The sequence below is a fragment of the Denticeps clupeoides genome, chromosome 14, assembly GCF_900700375.1.
Source record: "Denticeps clupeoides chromosome 14, fDenClu1.1, whole genome shotgun sequence".
Lineage (NCBI taxonomy): Eukaryota > Metazoa > Chordata > Actinopteri > Clupeiformes > Denticipitidae > Denticeps > Denticeps clupeoides.
The window spans coordinates 5,686,655-5,709,750 of NC_041720.1; the positions used below are offsets into that span (position 1 = coordinate 5,686,655).

At 50.2% G+C, this 23,096-nt stretch overlaps 1 protein-coding gene across 1 annotated transcript; it reads left to right on the forward strand.

Annotated features, from left to right (window-relative positions):
- The first annotated feature begins 858 nt into the window (after positions 1–858).
- On the forward strand, positions 859–20,062 carry bcl11bb (BCL11 transcription factor B b). Its single transcript, XM_028953178.1, has 3 exons — positions 859–1,903; positions 6,105–6,467; positions 17,883–20,062. Exons 1-3 carry the CDS (start codon positions 1,840–1,842, stop codon positions 19,844–19,846), a joined length of 2,391 nt encoding a protein of 796 aa, XP_028809011.1. The 5' UTR covers positions 859–1,839; the 3' UTR covers positions 19,847–20,062.
- The last annotated feature ends 3,034 nt before the right edge of the window (positions 20,063–23,096 follow it).

Sequence of the window (23,096 nt, forward strand, 5' to 3'; positions counted from 1 at the left end):
TACACTAATGCACTACTGACCAACGCGGCCAGGCGTCTTCCGAAGGACGCAGTTCTCAATAAGTATAGAAAAATACTTGCAGACTCGCGAGTAGCGTTTATCTTTATTATATAACTGTCTGTTAAATGCACAGTTTTTATGTGTACATTTGGTAATAACGATAAATGAGATTCTATACATACATAAACATATTTGATAACTTAGACTTTTAAACACCGGACCACTAGTGAATAAATGGTCATTTGTTAATGTTTAATCGCATCACCAGCAATAGTCGTGGGACTGAATAAAATTAATCATGGCCAAAATGGATGTAGAGTAAGTCTAAATCACAAAAATAATATACTTTGTGAAAGTGTACTCCCCAATAAGATACTCCACTGGTCGCCCCCAGCACTCCTTACTTTTCGGGTTTTAGACACTTTTCAGTGAAAAAAAAGACTCAAAATCGCAATTCACTGTGTCCAAATAATTTCACCAAAAAAATCTGATTAATCTAGAAATGTAAAATTTGCCCTCACTTGTTCTGTTTAGAAGCATAACTTTTAAACATTTTCTCTAAATGCATTATTTAAATCGATTAGTGTTAAAAAATAACTTATTCAGACATAAACAGCAGCCTAGAACGGCGTTTCAAGTATTGGCCTATCATTGATATGTAATAAAACATGCAAATGAAAGTAGTAAAGTGATATTTTCGAACAGTTTTTCCTGTAGGTGGCGGAAACACGCTTCCACGTCTTCACACTGAGTCGGCTCCCAGGGCTCGGGCCAAAGGAAGATCCGACTCGGGAGCCGACTCGCCCAGCGAACGATGCTGCGCAGCGCCACGGCACCGGCGCACTGATGTCTCTCTCACCGCGGACCCCCGCGTCACGTCACGTCCGCACTTGAACTTGAATTTCGTCCCGTTCCTCTTCAGAGGCCACCCCCGCCGCGCGCGCAGACACACACACACACACACACACACACTCACACACACACTATCACACGCGGGGTCGTCGCGCAGAGAGAGAGAGAGAGAGAGAGAGAGAGAGACGGGACTCGTCGCGCATCGGAGACGCGGAGAGACGGAGAGACGCGCCGGGCCCTCTGATTGATCCGGAGAGGAGGCGCTGTCTTAATTGTCGCCGGCCTCGCCCTCAAAGACCGCAGGAGCGGAGAGTTCCCCCATTCCGCGCCCCGGTGCCAGAGCACATGGAGGTCGGTGCCAAAGGTTCCCATCACTTGGCAACCCCACTGCGCAAAGGAATCCGGGACCTGGACGAAGCGTTTTGACGTCGTCCGAGCAGAGGAGGAAGAAGAAGAAGAAGAAGAAGAAGAAGAAGGAAAAAAAACAAAACTTTAAATTTCATTTCCTGCTGAAATCAGGTGGAAGAGAAACAAGCCCTTCCACCCGTCAAATACAAAAAAAAAAGAGACGAAAAAGTATTTTCTTTCCAAGCGTGACCAGCGCGCACCACACGCCGCCGGAGAGATCTACGTTCTTACGTTGTATTTTTTTTTTAAAGATTATTCCATCTTTTTACGCACAACGCCAGGAGGTTTACGCCTTTGTTTTTTTTTTGTTTTTTTTTTAAAGGAACCATTTTTTGTTGAAGCATAAAACGTCGTTTCTTTCTCTCTCTCGTTTTTTTTTTTTTTTTGTTGAGAAATTAACTCGCAAAAAAAATAATAATAAAAGGAGAAAAAAAGCTATTCGGACTGCAGTTCGCGGTGGAGGAAAGCGGAGAAAAGTTCCACGGGCAGCGAGAGCGCAGGGCGAGAGGAGCCACCACGGGACCCACCGCCGCCTCCAAGTCCAGGTGTCCGGGCGATGCCAGTGTAAATGCCAGGGCAATGTCCCGTCGCAAGCAGGGGAACCCGCAGCACTTGTCGCTGTCGCAGAGGGAGAGCGCGCGACGTGAGTGACCCGAGTGGCTTTCTTCGTTTTCGTTGGTTTTGTGTGTGAACCGAAAGCGCGCGTTCTGCCGAGGGTTCGAGAGGGGAGCGAAGTAAACGTTTTTTTACGACGTGCTCCCCCTTTAAAAAAAAAAACAATTGCTTATATTACCTTTTATGAATAATAAAAGAAGGAACATTTTATGTAAGGGCAATTAATAGTGCTGCACACTTAAATATTGACATGCCGGCATCTTCTAGGCCCGTTTTCTTTTTTTTTTGCATTTAAAAAAATTGTTAATCATCACACAATTTATGACATATTGTGTACTTGTGTAAACGCCCCCCACAACAAAGTTCTACTTCTGGATTTAAATTATGTTGTTATTGCAGATATTTTGTTCATTGAGGCTCAGAGAACTTGGCTAGTGTGGCATGAACTCCCGTTTACGCGTACACACACACACACACACACACACACACACACACACTTAATTATACACACACAAACGCACACACACATACATCTATACACACACATCTATTCACACACACACACACACACATCTATATACACACACATGCATCTATACACACTCAGGCGAATATTGTATTACACTAAATCACTCATGCACACACACACCTTCATGCTGGGGTATTGTGTGTGTGTGTGTGTGTGTGTGTTTTTGATCGATCTAGATGAAACCTTGGTATTTAGGAATGAATAAAAAAAACTCGAAGGCTTACAGTTAGCGGGATGCTTTATTATTATCATTATTACTATTAGTATTATTTTTTAAGTCTTGAGAGCTTCGCCTGACGGTCGTCTGTATTTTACACTCATCTGCTTTGTCTAAATATGAAGGTCGATCCCGAACTTTTTTATAATTTTTTTTTTTTTTACCGATAGTAGGTCAAAGGTCTAGGCCACGGTTAGACCCGGCTTTTTTTTTTTTACCCAGGCGTCCAACCTGAGAATCAGCTGGACGGAGGCCCGAGCAACGCAGGGAGACTCCATTACTGTTATCAGGAGGCCCTGGCCGGTGATGACCTCGCTAGGCCTCCGTCTCTCGCGTCCCTGCACCGCCGTTCGGGATTCGCAGCTCTTCGGGTTTAGCTCAACGTTGTGTTTTTTTTTTTTTTTTTTTACTCCAAAGGGCCTAAAATTAGGGGGCTGTAATCCCATTTGAAATCAATTAAATCAGCCCCGGCGTCTCCCAGCGATCGTCCCCGCGCTCAAATTCAATTTCATAGCGGCCTAATCCATCTAACTCGTAACGGGACCGTGATGTAATCCTCGTTCCCCAATCTGGTCCGACATGAGCGGGGTCAAGCACATTCTGCGCCGGCTACCAGCCGCCATTTAACCGTCCCCTCTAATCGCTCACGACGCATGGCTGCCGGCCGCCTTTTAACCCTCTCCTGGCTGAGAGGACGTCCCCCCTCGTCGATATCGGACCAGCCGCTACAATCGGAGCATTTCGTTGCGGTTATCTGGAGTTTTTACATTTTTAATTAGGAGCGAGGGTGCGTAGCCTCTTTCTGTCCTTGCTCGTGGAGGATGGAGCCGGACCGGTTGCCGTGCATCTGCCGTTTGGTTCAGAATAAACGGCGTGGCGGCATGCGCGTCCCTTCGCCCGGTGCGAGGCCGAACGTACGCCGTACGCGTCCTGCAGGCGGAAGCCGATCCGACGTCGGCCTCTCGTCTGACGTCGGCGCGGTTACAGCTTGCGTGGCGTCTCGCCGGGACCAGGCCTACGCGGCAGTGGCTGCGTTGCAGCCGTGGCGCAGGGGACGCTGCAGACGCGGGGGCGTGCCAGCGTGTCTGGTTTGTGTTTTGTCATGGGGTACGAACGAAAAAATGGAATCGGTTGTGCAAAAAACAAACAAAAAAAAAACCTCTACGGGCGTGTGCTCTCTCCCAACTGCCTGCCTGTGTGCGTGTGTGTCTGTGTGTGTGTGTGTGTGTGCGTGTGTGCGTAAAGTGCAAACTGTCACTCAGTAGAACTGTTGGTACGGCCCCCAGGTGAGCCCTGCAGGCTGTTCTCATATATATATACACACACATCCACACATTAGTGGCTTCTTTTTATTTCGTGTCCCTCCGGACCGGTGGACGTGCAGCGTTGTCACCTCCCCTGCGGTGATGGGGCCTATATGTCACGCGTGGCGAGTTATGAAGAGGGAACAGGATTATCTGCATACTTACCATAAACGAGGACATACTGTACCGCGCACAAAGCCGACAGGTGTGTGGCTGCGGTCAAATACTTTTCACTGCTGAACAGTAACGAAAAAAAAAAAACTCGCCTCTCCATTACATTTGGTCCGATAAAACCGTGATGATAATAATAATAATAATAAGAATAATAATTATTATTATTTGAACATTCTGGAAGCCTGGGTCTCGTATCATTTGTGTCATGATGAGCTCCAAATCGCTTTGGATGAATTCGCAGGGCGCCCTTCACGCTGCTACTTTTTCAGTCATTAATAACGCCGCAGCCTTGGCTTTCGCGCGCAATCTGAAGTCTAATGATTTCGTCGCCAGGAGCGGCGTTCCCGTCGTAAAAACCCTCATTTCTGTCAGCTTGCAGCAATTACGGCCCTTTATGAAACACGCCAGTTTAAAAAAAAAAACAAAAAAAAAAAAAAACGACCCCCCCCCCCCCCTCCAGCTCTTCGACTCACTCGTAAAAAGGCCACTTATCCGGTTAACCTTCCCTTCTGGAGGGTGCACAGGGTTGTTAAATACGAGAGGAAAATCCGATTGAAAAGGCGGCGAAAAGTACAGACATTTTTTTTTTGTTGTTTATTTTTTTAGCCCCCCCCCCCAGAAACCGGCCTCTCGGCGTTTCAGCGGCGGCCTGCCGGGGGGCCGGGGACGCCGCACCCGTGCTCGGCTCCAGCTGATAGGGGGTGCTGTTAGTCTTTCACTCCGTCCTGCACCCGGAACGGTTGGCACACCCGCCGCCCTCAGTCTCGCTGTGTGAGTGTGTGTATGTGTGTGTGTGTGTGTGTGTTGAGGTTTTTTAGAGGCCTCAGCCCTCAGGTGTTAGCAGCACTCTCACGATCGGCATCTCGAGCAGGAATTAACGCTCTGGAGAACGCCCCTGGCCTCCATCTTGCCGCATCCTGCGCCGCTCAGTTCGTCGCCGGGCTCTGTACTAGTTCTGGCCGGTGCGATGGCGAGGGGGCGAGGTCCACCGGCCCGGCGTCCCAGCGCGTTGTCAACCATGTTCACACCTTATTCGTGCACATTTGTCAACCCCCTCCTGACGGGAGCGTCATCCTTCCCAGTGGAAGGTTCTAGATTCTAGATCACTGGTTCTAGAAGACATGACCTTGCAGCAACACCTTCAGGAAGTAAAGACTGGGTTCAGGACGTAGCGCCCCGTTCCATACGGACAGGACGGGTCTAGTCCAAGACGATCTTCCCCGCTCTTTATGTAAAGAAGCCTCTCGTTTTTCTATCTCTCGTTCTTTCTTTCTTTTCGGGAGCGTTTGGAAACCTGCGAGGACGACAAAGTCTTAATAATCTGTACCAGGCTGACATTCCTGCGGTGTTGAGGCCACGCCAAAGCCGGGATATTTACGATCGTCCTCTGGCGACGTTACCCAACCCTCCGCATTCCCTCCCCTCGCTCGGCGAGCGAAAGTCGGCCCGCGATGCCCAGGTATCTGTCAGCGGTCTGGCCCCGGCGCGGCCGGCCAGACATTCCAGGAATCCGCCGGGGTGTCTCCCTGTCAGGGACCGTCCCGGTCGCTCCGAATTTGTCACATAAAAAACGCTTGATTTAGGATCTGGGAGGAAACGCGTTTGTTGCCGGAGTCCCGCACGTGCTCGGGCACCGCGCGCCAACGGAATGAGGAAGTCGCGGGCCGAAGGTCACCGGGGCCTACGGAAGCCGGCGGTTGGTGCCGTAGCCTCGCCGGGTGCTAGTTTGTGTGTTTTTTTTTGGCTTGCGGCTTCAGCTCGGCGCCGCTCCTGAACAGAAGTAGACCGGAAGCGTAGATGCCGCGGCGAGATAGCGCAGAAGCCTCGCCCCCTTGCCAGCTCGCGGCGCACGGCGAGCAGTCTGAGCAGGTGCCGGGGGAAACTAGGCCACCGAAACCGAACGGGACGTCGGTTGTGCGTTTTCGCCGACGGTTTTTGGTTGCTTAGGCCGGCGAGGTCCGGAATCTACGTCTGACTCTCTGGAATTGTGTTTTTGTTCCCGCAGTAGAGACCAACCATGAGGCGGGCGTCGGCCGCCGCTCGCCCACCGTCTCGGCGCCGAGCTCGGCGGCCGGCGCGGCCGAGCACGACCTCCTGACCTGCGGCCAGTGCCAGACCAACTTCCCCCTGGGCGACATCCTGGTCTTCATCGAGCACAAGAGGCGGCTCTGCCGGGGCCCGGGCGCCGCGCCCGACTGCTACGACAAGCCGGGCGAGGCCGGGAGCCCGTCCGCCCTGCGCGCCACGCCCGAGTTCGGCAGGCGGCCGGTGGAGATTGGCATCCAGGTCACTCCGGGCGAGGAGGAGGAGGAGAGGCGGCTGACCCCCGCCAAAGGCATCTGTCCCAAGCAAGAGAGCATCCCGACAGGTGAGCGAGGGGGTGGCACGCCGTGGCACCAACGCGGTTATTTGCACACGCGCGCAGAAACCGCGGTGAACAGTCACGCGCCGGCGGAGCTTATCGGCGGACGCACCTGCGCGCGACAGATAGCCGCCCTCTAAAGACTCCGGCGTGGCCATTCCAGACGGATTAATGGCCCTCGGACGATTTCATCCGAGCGAACCAGCGCCTCGGAGAGCGAGAACAGCACAGCCCCTCGCTCGCCCAGCATGTTCACCAGGCAAAAAAACAACAACAACAACAACAACAAAAAGTTAAACAGAGAGGGATAAAAAATCATTAATAAGGACGCCTCTCTTCGTTCGCCGGGGTTAAAGTGTTGGCGTGTCGAGGGGAGCCTGCAGGGGCGGCGCGCTCAGAGTCACCTTCCCCAACCGCGCGGCCTAGGCCCCCTTGAACCTCGAGTGACTTAAGGGGAAGGGGGGGGCTTCGCATTTAGCTTTTGGGGACCCGTTTTAAGCACCACAAACGTCACAAATTCCTTTTGGTGACATTCGTGTAATTGGTCATTTTGGAGAAATAGCGTAAAAAAGGGGCGTAAACTCAGCGCCGCTCGACGTTTCCTGCTTGGTGCGGATTTGTTATCGGAGTGTGCTCAGGCACCGCAGGCCCCTCGCAGGGCCCGAATTAAATATTTTGAGAGCGCGAAGCTCGCGCCCGACACATTAGATTGCCACTTAGCCGTCTTAAGTTTCAGCCAAATTAGATTATATTTAATAGCGCTAATTAAATACAGCGTGCCGCTTCGGTTGCCCAGGAAGGGCTTTGGGGGTGGTAACACATGCTCCGGGGCCAGAGAGATGCACGGCGGCGTTAACCCCTTCCCTCCAGACGGCGGTCGGACTGCCTCGCTGCAGAGGAAGTGGTGGCGGGTTCGACTACTCTGCGCGTGCGGGCGTGGCCACGTTTCCGATCTTTTGTAGAGGAAAAAATGTGAGATCGAACCGGTGCAGGTAAAGTTGCTCTAGATCTGCAGATCTCTGGAGGGAATCGAATCGGAAGAATTCCCCTTTCTTTTCTGGATGGTTTGGGGCAAACAGGACAGTGCAGCAAGGTCAAAGTGGACGGCTTCTCACTTGGACAGACAAAATGTCCTCGCCTGGCAGCTCGGGAGGACTCATTAAAAGGTGTTTTTACGTGTATTTGCGTATTAACTTAAATATAACCGTTGCGAGGGCTGAGTGAATCACGATGACCCTGCCCTGCGCCCCAACCCATCTCAAGCGCATCACAGCGCCCACTGCAGCCATTTATGGGCGTCGCACGTGCAATAAAAAAAAAAAAAAAAAAAACGCATTCTCGACCCCTCTCTCGAACACCTACCCCCCCTGTTGAATATTTCATAAGACATGCCGTCTTCCCGGGGACAGTAATATTCACCTCCAAACCAGCCTGTTTGCTTCCTACGCACCTTTGATCTGCCTGCGCCGTTTCGCACGTCGCCTCTCCCCTCGCGTTCGGCGAAGGCGCCTACACGCACTGCAGCCGAGGCCAGGCCACCGGTGCAACCGTGGTGACCTACAGCACTTCAGGTGACAGGGACCTCAACTCCTTTTTCTATTTGCTGTTTGCTGACCAAGTAAGAAAGCAAATTTCGGGTCTTTTTTTTTTTTTTTTTTTTTTTTGCCGTTTTGCCATTAAATGTTCCTGTAATCACCCACCAAGTTCTCATTTAAATATTAGAGTACTCTTTAATCATGAAAAGCAATCAGCGTCATGCATATTCATACCGTCCTGGTCCAACGGTCTCATTGAGTTGCATCAGTGCCAGACGCCTCTTATCAGCAACCTGCTTTTTACATTTTTTTTTCCTAAGAGCTTCTGTCTGCTCCATGAAATAATAATAATAAAAAAAAAGTATATAAAAACACAGAAGTTTCAAATAACTCACTTAGCACGGTGAGAAAGTATTCCTGCAGAGAGGCACAGATAGTGTGTGTGTGTGTGTGTGTGTGTGTGTGTGCATGCACATGAGAGAGAGGGCGATCAACAGTGAGCGAGAGAGAAAGATGGCGAGACTGATCCCTGTTTCAAGCTATGAATATTTGTAAAGAGGCTCAAGGAAAACTCGATTTGCATAATGACTTTGTAGTTTTGCATTAATTAAATTTGCATATGAAACTGCGTTAATTACTCCTGATCATCTGTTTTCAACGTGCAGCATTTGATGTCCAGCCTTCAGGGTTGTGATTAGGGGTAATGTGCAGTTGTGTGTGTGTGTGTGTGTGTGTGTGTGTGTGTGAAAGAGAGAGTGTGTGGGTTGCTCGTTTGGCATAGCTGGTAATTCGGGGTAGGAGCTGCAGGTGAAAGCTGCCCATTTGTCATGCCGCCGCCAATTTTTTTTTCCGCCTCTTTTTTTTTTTTTTAGATGTATAAAAAGAAACACATTTTTGACTTTTGAAAATTCGATTTTGACTCACAGACCTGCATCCTCCCAGACCTGTAAAGGAAGTCCAAGCTCATCATTTCCCACGCACGTTAAAACCTTAAACACAGCCGGCTCGCCGTGTCTCATTTGTTCAGCAAGCAGGATAGAGAGGGGGAGGCTACTGCACACTGTACCACTTCAGCACAATTGAAACCATGGCAGGGCACCGTCATTTCGGGTTGTTTAGGGAGCGAAAACCACAGGACGGGCACAGAGGGATGTGTTAGACGGCGTGCCCACAGACGACGGGTCGGAGGACGATGCCAGCTGTGCCAGGCTGCCCTTGATCTTGCGGGTATAACGTCCCCAAACGCCATCACGTCTGTGCGATTAGCTGAAAATTAGACCACCCCCCGACACCATCTGATTGGTGTTGTCTACTGGCAGGGGTCAATCAGGTCCACGTTGGACGCGTTAAGTGGGATATGGCATGTGCGCTACACTTGGGTGCCTGGAAGGAGTTAACGTCTCCCACATAAAGGCATCAAACAATCCACATACCGCTTTATGGTAGTCATATGGCAGCAGATTTGATATTTTTCCTACCACAGCAGGGAATAAAACTCGCCACTAATTTGGACTGTGAGCGCTAAATTTCAGCATGTGCTCACGGTGGTGTCCAGATGTGTGGAGCTATGCCCCCCCCCCCAACTCCCTCTTCTTAATAGTCTCACTCTGAATTTATGAAAAATTGCACCCTGTCCAACTATGTCGCACGTACGGCACAACAGCACACAACCAGACCACTGTTTTTTTTTATGCTTAAATCTCTATCTGCCTTTGATTATCGCCTTGTGTGTTTTGAAAGATTTCCATCAGTTGCAGTTGCACAGGGAGGAAAAACACAACATTGTGTCTGGCACATGAACACATCCAAACAGCTAATGTGTTTAGAATGTCGCTGGGTACAAAGAATCACTCTCACATTTAATTTCTTCTCTGACATCAAAATGTTATTTCATGCAACAATGTTAGTATTAAGGGTGGGCAAATGACAAGAGGAACGGGTGGCACGATAAAATATTGATATGTTATCACCGATAGTGATGATATCGCAAAACAGTCAAATCTATGAGAGAATGCTATGCAGTGAGAGAAAAGATTCTCACAAACCAATTTAAGGGGCAGTGGTTGCCTAGCGGTTAAGGAAGCGACCTCGTTATCAGAAGGTTGCCGGTTCGAATCCCGATCCACTGAGGTACCACTGAGGTGCCACTGAGCACTGATTCTGGACACCAGTATATATCACAGTTTATATGAGTGTCTGTGTGTGTGTGTGTGTGTGTGTGTGTGTGTGAATATATATATATATATATACATATATATGTGTGTGTGTATATTTTTTGGTCCAACCTCTGTACTTAGGTATGTAGCACGTATTTGTCTGGTGTGATATTACGAATTGTAACTAATGTGTAAATAATGTGTTTTTTGCGACAAGTGTATTGTATGCATTCCATTTGTAGCCGTTGTTATTTCAGTGTACATATTAGCTAATAGCTATGGTAAATGACAACTGCAACACATTGGCGCCGAGAAAAAAAAAAGAAGCAAAGCAGACTTTGTAAAAAAGAAGCTTAAACCCTTCCAAAAAAAAAAGTCTTTCTTAGGCCCTTTCTGTCCATTGCAGGTTAAAGGGTGGCCAGATGTTACATGTTGAGCTCTGGATTCGCAGCGGTGTCACGCTCCAAGGGCAGCTAAGCCAGGCAGCCACGCTGATCCCCCTGTGAAAGGGCTCTGTTCTGCGGGACTGTATGCAGCCTTTGATAGACCATGGAGGATTATGGCACTCTAAAACCTGCCCTGCAACAGTGCGATTTGGCCGGCCTTTATTTTTTTGGACATGCTCTCTTCAGGCGTGTGTATTAATGTCAGGCTGGTAGCCAGGCTCAACACACCCCGGCGTCTTCCGCGGCTTTGTCACGCGCAGGAGCAGACAAAACATCAGGTCACAGATTTTTTTTTTTTACCTGCCTTTCCTCCACTCGCCCCCTCCGTCTGTGTCCCGCGAGAGCGTTTGCGCCGCGTTTAGTCGGTAGCGGAGACAGGTTGATCTTTTTTTTTTTTCTTCTGTGTGGTATTCTCATTTCGTTTGGCGGCGATTTTCTGGGTGGCACTGTAAAAGCGAGGCGGTGGGGGGGGAAGTCTTCGACTGCGGTATTTTTCATTTACAGTTTTACGGCCCGCTCCGAGTGGCCCGGGCCACTAACATAAACTTAAAAGGCATCCGCACAGACGGCCCAACGGTGCGCATCTCAATAGGTGCTGACGCCTGGACCACATAGACAACCGCGCACTCTGAAACTGGTTTACTCGAGGAATTCCAGGCCTTGTTGCTTAAGCCTGTGAGGACAAAATATTTTTAAAAAAATGAACGGATATGAATGCTGCACCGGCCGTGCCAGATCAAAAAGGGCTTGCACTGTCATGTTGGATAATGGCAGAAGACACAGGAGTCTGGAGAATTAACTCTAGGAGGTTATGGGCACGGCGATAATTCGGCTTTCTCCCTTTTCTCAGAGCGGACCTAAATTAAATAAAACCCCGATGTTATCAGTTTTATTCATGCCAGCGGAGCTTGTTCCAGCCTGTCGCGGAGCAGCGATGGCCTGCCGGTATGTTTGCTAAAGGCACTGGATAGATGAAAGCCTCCTTAACCATAAGCTATGCAGGAACCGTGCCAGAAGCAGAAAATGCATCATTGTGATAACAGCCAGGGGAGAGCCAATCTCTCCTTGTTTACCCCCACAGAGGGCAAAAAAAAAAAAAAAACCCACAAGAGGAGGCCAAGGGCTAAATCCCACAGAACGCCTCGTTTCTGTCTGGGCCAAGGGAGGGGAGAGAAACCGGTTATTTCAGCCTGGCACCTCTGCCGGCGTGTGACACACCTGCCAAATACTTCTCATGGACAAGGACGGTTTCCCATCGGCCTGACCCTCTTACCGACTTCTGCGGTAGACAAAGGCGGGAGACCTCGTATTGTTTTTTTTTTTTTTATGCCGTCGAGGGACGTGTCTGGCTTTGCTCGGATTGTTCCGTCTGCTCGTTTCATCTCCATTTTTCCCCCCTTGTTGCTTCGAGGCGGTTCGCTGCTCAGCAGGTTTCGAGATCTAAAGACCAATTGGCTAGGCCTTTCATTTTTTCAACATTAGCCGTGGCCTCACCCTGGAGCTCCTGGAGAACGTTCTTCCAGAATCCAAGAGACGTTGGTACCAAAGGCATGGATGGCAGTAACATGCCCCACTCCCGCCCTCACGAGGGCCTGTGGCATCTGAAGGGTGGTTTTAATCGTGCCCTGATTGTTTTGGAAGGCGTGCTGAAGGCCTTGGGATTTTACAGTGGGCTTTAAATGGGCCGGGATGCCGGGTCCAGCTGGGGACCATTATGGTTCCCGTTAGCGGAAAAAAAAAAAAAAAAAAAAAAAAAACGCCACAGCAATTATTTCACATGCGGGATTGTTCTCAGCCGGCCAGTCAGAAGCCCCCCATCGCCGCCGCCCTACAGACACACACACACCACCAGTCCCCCCCCCCCACCGCAGCTTCAACCGGGACACACTTACTTCATCCATTTTTTTCCGAAAGCTGGGCACTGCTGAGGATCTGCTAGCAAAGCGCCCGTCTCCTCCGCGGCGTTTCATGCTTTAAAGTGATCGGTGAAAGGCGGTGGGCGGTTGGTCTGGACGGTGCCTTCTTCCATTCCCCACCGCTCCCGTCTCTCCGGTATCCGAGTCTCCCTTCAGCCACAAGCGCGAGTGTCATCGATCAAAACTCCACCGAAAGTGCCGCAAGAGCGGCGTTCCAGCCGGCGAGATCTTAGACGTCGCAACACTCCGGGCCTAGCGCCGGGCCCATGATTCAGACGCGCTGAAATGCCACAAAAAGCTTAGCTAATGCACTTTTCGAGCACCCGCTCGGCCTTTTTTTTTTTTTTTTTTTTTCCTACCGAGAACGGAGCCAAGAGTCTTAGCTCTTGCTGACAGAGAGGTGTTTCCAGTTATTTTTCACTGCCATAAGATGCCTCTCAGCCCACTCAGCTGATGACAGGCCCGCGGTGTCCCACTGGTTATACGCAGTCACCCCAATCGCCCTGTTTCCTTGCTCGGACCTGCAGCCGGGGCTGTCTTTCCCCGTACAGGTGTGGGGGAGCCATTGGGCCCGGAGTCAGCGTTTGGGGGAGTGTTGGCGTGAAGGGGGCGGGGTTAGTTGAATTTGAAGTCGACTGTCATTTCGGCTATATACGTTGTTAAACGGCACAAACGAAACAACGCTTCACCGGAACCTGGTGCCACATGTAACATTTGAACGATTAAATAAAGTTACATACTGACATAAAGTGCACGTGGGGCAGTGGAAGCGGCCCCGTAATCAGAAGGTTGTCGGTTCGAATCCCGATCCACTGAGGTGCCGCTGAGCAAAGCACCGTCCCCACACACTGCTCCCCGGGCGCCTGTCATGGCCGCCCACTGCTCACTCAGGGTGATGGGTTAAATGCAGAGGACAAATTTCACTGTGTGCACCGTGTGACAATCACTTCACTTTCACTTGACAAATTGGGCTACATAAAGTGCAAACGGGGGACACAGGCAGTGCAAGAGTAACATTTAACAAAAAAAAAAAAAAACACGTAGACAACAATGAGACAGGCAGCGCTAAACTAGTGAATAAACTAGTGAAACAAACTAGTGAAAACTAGTAAACTTGGGTTAATGGAGACGGTTGAGTGTTTTTGTGTTGGGATGCGCTGTGCCTGGTTTGGCACCTTACAAAAGGTTTTTCTAATTTAGGATTGTGGTTGGGTTTCGAGAGCCACGATTAATAAAGTTGATGAAGTAGGATGGCAATTATGCACAAAATTATAAAATTCTGCGTGCGATTGTGTTACGGCGAGACGCCGCTGCTCGCTGTGGTTTACCGTCCCCATTGCCAGTGAGAATTGCCCCATCATTTCCGAATTTTTTTATTTTTTTTTTTAAATGTTAAAACGCTTGAAAATGCTCATATTTACCCGTAAAATCTATAACCCCAATCGTTCCCAGGTACCGTAGTACAGATAGCCAGGCAGCCCCCTCCTTCCTTTCGGGGCGCACCCCTCCCATGCGCTGTAAACAACTCATTCAGTGTCTGCTCCTGGAGTTTCTTTTCCTGTGGCTTATCTGGCCCCAGCACACTTAGCTTCGCCCACTAGGCCCTCTGTAATGAAGCTGTTTGGATTCGCTCGACAGGCCCGTAGTGAAATGGTCTTGGCTGAGGTTTCATTCACAGCACTCGCAGTCATTCACAGACAAAAAAAAAAAAAAAAAAAAAAAAAATCGCTTTTACCAGTTTTACGAGAAATGCTGGGTTCCGCAGGTTTATTTCACACGATCGTGGGCCCATCAGCAGATGCGCAGTTATTTTGCAGTTAAGTCCTCATTAGCACGGTTTGCGTCAGAGTGCGTGCAGGACCGTGCAGGTTCCTGCGAATGCGGTCGTTTTTTGTTTTTTTTTGGCCGTACGTAGCCCCGTGCACACCTCAGAGGTGCAGGTCGTCTGCGGCTCCTTCCTGCGCAGGTCCTGTCTGGGGTTGAGGCGAGTCGTGCACGACGTGTCTGCTTTTTTTTGGGTTTTTTTTTTTTAAAAAAAAGCAGCGTTCGCCCCTTCCAACCCTTGACTGACACGGCCGAGGGCCCGGGCCGCCTCGGTGACGAGCGGTGCCACATCCAGGCCTCAGCCGAGCGTGATTTGCATGGGAAACCTGGCCCTCTGATTAGCCATGATCATCACAAACAAGACATCAGCGATGCGAGGTGAGGCCCCCGAGGCTTCTGGGAGCCCCAGATCACAGGCATGCTAATGAGGTCCCGCGTTAGCGCCGCACGAGAGGTGTCACGGAAGCCCGTGACAGGTGCGGCGAAGGGAGGGGAGGAGGTTTTGAGGAGGGCGTGGGCGGGCGGGCGAGCAGTCTCGGTGGCTTCGTCTCACGCCGCCTTTGTTCTCTTTGCAAAATCGCTCGCTGTGGCATTTACTCGGCGGAATGTGCAGCCAGCGCGCCAAGATCCGTCCCCGGCGCGAAGCCTGTCCTCGGTAGGCTGCAGCCGAACCCCGGGCCCTTTTTTTGTTGTCAAAAAAAAAAAAAAATCCCACAATCCAGCCTGACACCCCGTTGTCGCCCGGCGACAAAATGCATTAATGTATGTGAATCCACGGTGCCATGTCACCGCGCGCGAGCACAATCTGCCCCTCCGTCACGTCCCCCTTCAAAAATGATCTAATAGCGGCACCCGCCCTCTCCTCCATCGCCGAATTTGCCGTTTTTTGTTATTTTTTTTTAAAGGGAATTAATTGCGTCAAAAGAAAGCGTCGAATTTGCGAGAGAGCGCTGAACCCGGCGCAGGGGGTCCCCGGCGACTTGCTAATTGGCCGCGCGGTTTTTGTTACGCCAGACCCCAGGAGGGCGGGGAGCTTTACCGCCGGACCACCTCCGTGCACGCGCGCCATTAATCACCATCTTGACGGGCCGCCGGGCCCCTCCCCGCCGCTTAACGCGGCCGGCGATGGCCAGAGCCGCCTACCGTATGAACGCTGTTTAGCGCGCGATCCTGGCAATATTTATTGAAGTGCGAGGAGGAAGAAAATTAGGCCATTAGGCTTTGGCGACGAGCACGCCGAGGCAGAGTCACGGTGGGGAATAGTCCTCTACTAACTGGTAGTTGACCTCTGCGGCCCCGCGGCGAGTGTGGACTGCGGTAATTACTGCAAATTGAATCACAGAGAGAGCCGAGATGAGTCCTTAATGAGCGCGTTTATTGGTCGGAGCGCTGCGCTGCGACACCAGGCCCCTGTTCGTGGCTACGCCGGGGCGCGATGGGCCGTGATCAGATGGAGATTTCTGTCGCTGACGAGCTTGATCGGGGTGATTTCGCGCCATATCAGCATGGGAAGCGTCGCTGCGATGGGCCTGTAGCATATTTTTTAATTTAATGATTTTTTTCTTTTCTTGAACGTGAACTCTTTAGACGCCATTATACTTGTCAGTCTATTAGCTAATACACTTATTTAAGAGCAGTAACAGCAGCTTTTTTGTTAGAAGTGACAAGAAGACATGTAAATGTACATGTAGAAGACATATATATGTGTGTGACATATGTGTGTGTGTGTGTGTGTGTGCTCCAACCCGGTATTAATTAATGTGATTGTCACTTGTGATACACAGCAGCACAGCACACGGTGCACACAAAGAAATTTGTCCTCTGCATTTAACCCATCACCCTGAGTGAACAGGCGCCCGGGGAGCAGTGTGTGGGGACGGTGCTTTTGCTCAGTGGCACCTCAGTGACACCTTGGCAGATCGGGATTCGAACCAGCAACCTTCTGACTACGGGGCCGCTTCCTTAACTGCTTGGCCACCACTGCCCCTGTGTGTTAAAAAAATGAACATTGAATGGCCAAAGCGGGAATGTCCTATGACATGATTTAAAGTACACTCCAGAGTCGCGCCAAATCCAAGTTACTAGAAAGCAAGTGAACAGCATGTGTGTGTGTTTTGGTGTGTAAACCTCCCCTGCCTCTGCCTTTATATCCCACTTTTTATGCCGCCTTCTCCTCCTCAGCTCCCCCCCCCCCTCGCCGTCCAAACCCGGTTCCTTGCCAAGCGTCCGTGTGAAGGCCAGCCAAACTAAACACGGGCAGCCGTCCCATCCTCCGCCACGCCACGAGACGTGGCAGCGGGAGGGCGGCCACGCCAGATAAACGAAGCCTCCCCGTCTGTAGCCCCGCGAAAAGACAATATCAGCAAATGAGCTCCTCATTAACGCACCAAAGCGCCCGCCTCCCGCAGTCTGGACGCGGCCTCTCAGAAAGCGATCGGCCGCACCCCTCCTCCTCCTTACCCGGCCCCTCCACGGTCTCTGCGGCTGCTCCCCGGGGGGCTCATTCCACCAAAGCCTTTTCAAAAGCAGTTGCCATCTTGTAAGGTCTCTTTTTTTTTTTTTTTTGGACCAAAATGGGTTTTCAACGGGGGGGAAAAAAGAACTTTAGCCACGTGGACCAGCATATTGCCACCAGTATGCCTGCCATTACGTGGCAGTAGGTGACAGATCAGAAGTTATTGTGTGCACACACACACACACACACACACACTCACACACATCTCCTTCAAAGTACGACATGAAACGCCAACGGGCCTCTGTAACCTGCGGGGAATTAATGACCAAATCTAGATTTTTTATGAGCTACAGATGGTTGTGTCTGCACCGACTGATAGATCCATTTATGTTTCGTGGTTTTTAGGCGATGATTTTTCACAGATGACCACACATTAGGTGCGTACACCCGACTGGTGACTCTTTGTCTTGCGTCACAACAGATTAAGCGGTCAGATATCGACGGAATGAATAGGAATTTCCTTCTGAAGCCACGGTCATTTATTAAAAATGATGAATTGAGAAGCGAAAACCTGTATAGCTTTTCAGTCAAAATTCCATGTCAATTATGAATGTTTGTGTTGTTGGTATAAATGTGTTTAAATGTGGAGTTCATTTCTTCCGTCGTCTCCTGCTAGTCATCGTGTCTCCATTTGGAAACAGGCGCTAACAGGGACGAGCAGGGAACGGAGCTGTATATTAAAGCTCATCTGACGTTAGCATTAGCATAATGCGTTCTCGTACCTGCCACGTGCATTAGGCACCAGCCCTCTGGGAGGCCGGTCGCTCTCGGGAGCCTCCAACGTGAGCCGGATGCCTTCTCTCAGCCAGGGCGTAAACGAAAGCTACCGTTTTCACACTGCCTCATAAAAAAATAAAAACTGTACGGTGATGCGATAGCTTTAACGTGCTGCTTATTACATTTTTAAAGGGTATGAAAGCGTGATATGCCGCAGCCAGACACGATGAAAACTGCGTTATAGTGGCGAAGGCTGAGACGCAACGCTGATGTTTATTCATGGCTTACATGCATTCCTGTGTGTCTTTACAGGCAAAGATGAGCCCTCCAGTTATATATGCACCACGTGCAAGCAGACGTTCACCAGCGCCTGGTTCCTGCTCCAGCACGCCCAAAACACGCACGGTATCCGCATCTACCTGGACAGCCATCTCCCAGGTGGCTCCCTCACACCGCGCATGGCCCTCCCTCCGCCCCTGGGGCCCGAGGCCTTGCCCCGTTCGCCGCTGGCCAGCTTCCTCGGCGACAGCAGCAACCCGTTCCACCTGCTGCGCATGGCCGCCCCTCTCCTGCGCGAGCCGCCGCCAGGTTACATGGAGACCAGGCTGCCGTCGACCCCGCCCTTTGTTAGCCCGCCCCCTCCGCCTCGCCACCCGCTGGAGCGATTGGGCCCGGAGGAGATGGGCCTGCTGTCACAGCATCCCAGTGCTTTTGAGCGGGTGATGAGGCTCAACCCCATGGCAATGGAGCCACCAACCATGGACTTCTCCCGACGCCTTCGTGAGCTAGCAGGCAACAACAATGTTGGCAGCGGTGCTAATAACGGCGGCCCCACTCCTCCATTGTCACCCAACCGTGTCCCGCCCATGCACCGGCTGCTCAGCCCCACCCTCTTTCAGCCAGGGACCAAACCTCCGCCATTTCTCAACACTCCACCTCAGCCTCCCATTGCACCACCACCAAGGTGTAACACCTCACCCTTGCTGGGCCAGGTCGTCAAGTCCAAGTCCTGCGAGTTCTGTGGAAAGACTTTCAAGTTCCAGAGCAACCTGATTGTCCACCGGCGAAGCCACACTGGTGAGAGGCCTTACAAGTGCCACCTGTGCGACCACGCCTGCTCTCAGGCCAGCAAGCTCAAGCGCCATATGAAGACCCACATGCACAAGAGCAGCTCCCCTGACCTTGGTGGCAGAGACAACAATGGCGAGGAGCACAAGAACCAGGGAAATCCCATGGGAGAGGGCATGGGTCTTGAGAATGAGGACGAAGACGAGGAAGAGGAGGAAGAGGAGGAGGAAGAAGAAGAGGAGGAGGAGCATCAGAATGGGAGCAGACCAGAGTCCAACCTCAGCATGGACTTGGAGTTCAGCCGCACCAGAGAGAACGGACCCAGGCCCTCCTCAGTTGACAAGACCATGGTTGCCGCCCAAGGTCAATACAATAACCTTGACAATCACCTGAGACTTCCGCTTTCCGGCCGGCACCGCGACAGTCCTGAAGAGAGGTCAGCAGCTAGGGAGATGATCCAAGTGGACCGGCCGTCAGTCAATGGCAGGAACTGTAGCTCGGAGGACTCTGTGGGAGGACTTTTCGACCGGAAGCCCACCCCGATCTCCAGCCCCAGCCTGTCGGGCTCGTCCGCTAAGAGGATCAAGGTGGAGAAGGACCTCGAGCTTCCGCCGGTGCCGCTCATCACCTCCGAGAACGTGTACTCCCATCTGCTGGCCGGCTACGCCGCGTCCCGGCACTTCATCCGCGAGCCGTTCCTGGGCTTCACCGACTCCCGGCAGTCGCCGTTCGCCACCTCGTCCGAGCACTCCTCCTCGGAGACGGGCAGCCTGAGCTTCTCCACCCCGCCCTGCGAGCTGGTGGACGTGGGCGCCATGTCGGGCCGCAGCGGCAGCAGCACCCCCCACCTCCACATGAGGGGCCCCGGGCCCGGGCGGCCGCCCAGCTCCAAGGAGAGCCGCCGCAGCGACACGTGCGAGTTCTGCGGCAAGGTGTTCAAGAACTGCAGCAACCTGACGGTGCACCGGCGCAGCCACACGGGGGAGCGGCCGTACAAGTGCGACCTGTGCAGCTACGCCTGCGCCCAGAGCAGCAAACTCACGCGCCACATGAAGACCCACGGCCAGTTCGGCAAGGAGGTGTACCGCTGCGACATCTGCCACATGCCCTTCAGCGTCTACAGCACGCTGGAGAAGCACATGAAGAAGTGGCACGGGGAACACTTGATGGCCAGCGAGGTGAAACTGGAGCAGGCGGACCGGGCGTAGGTCCCAGCGCCGCCGCCACCGCCGTCACCGCCACGTTCAGGAACGGGCTGCCTGGATAATCTCTTATTTCCGCCGAGACTTGAGACTCGTACGATGATTTGATGTTCCTTTCGTTTGGTTTTGTTTTTTTGGTCACACAAACTGCCACCTGAGAAAAAGTACGAACACCCGGAAATGCCCATTTTAAATGGTCTTTAAAAAAAAAAAAAAAAAAAAGAGAGAAAAAAAAGGAATGAAATGAAATGAAAAAATTGGTGTTTCCCAGAAACAAAGGATTTTTTTTTGGTCATTTAGGAACACATCGAGCCTTTCTACTGTGCAATAATATCTGTATTTATTGGAGTTTTGTAATAATACATGGCATGTGCAGGTATGTTATCGAGGCATATTGATACTTTCGTATGGAGGAAGTTTCGAAATATGCTGGAATTTTATGTTTTACAACCCATGTTAAAGTTTTGCGACGCATACTGAGATGTTGGCGAATGGCCACTTTTTTTGCAGTCCTTGTTTAGCCACTAGCATAATTTCCTAAGAAGAATTTAACTTCTAAAAAAAGTTTGAGGATATAAGCTGACTACAATCTCTTTAATGTCTAATGAATAGCAAGGCACCGAGTGTCAGTTTTGACAATAAAACGAACATCCACATCAGAAGGATTTTTAAAATCCCTGTGCATCTTTGGCAGCTGCAAAATGTACAGTTTGACTGGCCTTGAGTGACACAGACACCCCAAAAAAAGCTGAGGAGTTAAATTATCCGATTTTATTTGAAATACATGAAGTGTGATCCTTCAGCATTCACTCTCTTGAAAGAGCCATGGTAATAGTTACGAATGAATTCGATAAATGATCTAATTGTCTACCTTGGCACTCTTTTCTCTCCATCATTGTTCGTTTACTTGATTTACCCCGGTCTGAGCAAAAATGGGTATTTCTTGCAGCACCATGGATGCACCATCAACCCCTGTTAATACCACACTCCAAATCTGTTTGATTTTTTTTTATTAACACTGCGCTTATTCACCCATAATCAAACTATACTGTATTTTCGACAAGTGCTGAGGTTTTTGCACTTTGAAATCCAGGCCTACCATGGTATACTTTATATGATCGATGCTACACTGTACCCCCACCCCCCGGTTGAAAATGGCCCTTTCAGATGTCCTACTTGACTGCCTGTCCACCTGGGATGGTTGGATGAATTGATTTTCTCATCAAGGCCTCTGTTCCCCGTATCGAAGCCCCAGCAGCGTCTCTCCACCCGCAGCCTTTCGATGCTCATCAAGTCAGATTTATCCATCAGAACGCTGCCCGCAAGCCACATCACTGCTTCGGAGAATACGCAGCAGCAGGTCCACTTTCACTCCCTTCAGTGACACTCCATCGTTTTCACCGGGCAATAAGTGAAATGGCAAAATTGGGCTAAATTGCTTCTCAAAGATGGAAAACAAGAGATTTAGGTTGTAGGTAAAATATATTATTTTTCTGCTAATATTTTTTATTTTATTCCTGGTGCAATTAGTGGTGCACTAGAGTGAGCATGTGACAGGATAGGGGGGGACTGGTGACCTTCAGTTCAGAGATATTTGCAAAAATATCAGGGGATTGAAGTGCCAGTGCTAGCAGTATAGATCAGAACAAGGCAGACACGGTCCTGTGTGTATGTAAGTGTGTGTGTGTGTGTATGTGTGTGTATGCTCCCCTGTTTTGCTTGTCATGGTTTTGCCCCAGATCAAATGCGCTTATTTTTTAAATTTCTTTTTTGTGTGTGTGCTGACAAGTCAAATTGGAAATAAAATTTCCAAAAAGAAATTACTTATTTAAGTCCACCGCTCCACATGATGAAAGTAGGAACTCAAATATGAGATCAGTAATAACTGACTGGGGGAATATTTATGCATTGGATGTGTGCGTCATTTTAACGTTTCGAGGCACATTGGATTGAATTACAAAAATCTTTTTTTTTTTTTTCCTCTATGTTTTGTGAACCGAATAACTGGATTACGATCAGAAAACAGTACAAATGACACTTTGTCTTAAATATGTTTACAGTGTTAAAGTACAAGGGTAATGAACTCCTGTGTTTGTGTTTTAAATGAGAAAGTATTGTTTTCTCAAATGTATTTTCTATTATTTCTTTCCTGAATGCCATAGCAGTTTTATTTTTTTTTTTTGGTTTTTTGGTGCAGGGGTTTTAAATGTTAATGGATATACATATTCGTTTTCGTTCACTGTTAAATACACAATGTATCTGTAATTTTATGAAATTCCAGTGGCATTTTCTGAAATTGATGCAAAAAAAAAAAAAATCTTTTATATTTTGCAGTCCATTATGAAATTGTGAGTCTATTCAAATGTTTTTGTCACTATCTGTTACATTTTTGGTAAATCTATCCGCACTGGGATGTTACAAAAAACTAATAAAAATAGTTAAAAACAAGAAATTTGAATGTTGCTCAACGCCGAGTGCCCTTCCATTATGTGAGACCCTTTGCCCCCGAGTTCGAACCATTATCCGACCTTTTCATTCCCACTGCACCTGCTCTTCCTCTTCCTCCGCACGAGATGTGCTGAACACAAGATCCCGTCCAACCTCTCTTGACCCCACTCTTGCTGGTCCTGTCTCCTGAAAATGTCACTTCCCTTTTGTGTGGCAGGTGGGCTTTTTAAAGACGGAACAATGTCTCACGTGTGAGAAGGAGTCTACGCGGCAAGACTCCGTCTCCCATTCAGGTTGTGGACACTCACCGCCCCTTTCTCCTCAAACGTGCTTAAAGGGGGACTAAAGAAGGGCCTGAAGTGGTAACATGACACAGCACAGCCAAACAGCGTCCCCGTCTTAAGCAGCCTTCTCCTTAAAACCCGATGTTGGAGTGGTGCGGAACAATCAGCGCACTTTGTATGCAGGGCTGTGGCCAGCACGTACGCGGACATCTGGGACGCGTCACCGTCCCGGTTAGAGGACCAGACACAGAATAGTTCTGACAACTGATTAAAAGACGGGGGACTCCCAGAGTCCCCATCATGGCTCCCAGCCCTGCTCAAGGTTACACGACATTCAGACTCTTATTATGACAGGGCCACAGTGGTGGCTTACACGTTCTTGGAACGCAGTGGCATGGGAAGAGAGCGGTGAAATAGGCGCTTATTTGTCTTACCAGAGGACTCGGAAGCAATTGGGTCACACACAGGGAGACTGTGCCGAAAATGAGGGGTCTGGATAAAACCACGCTCTCGGAGAACAGGGT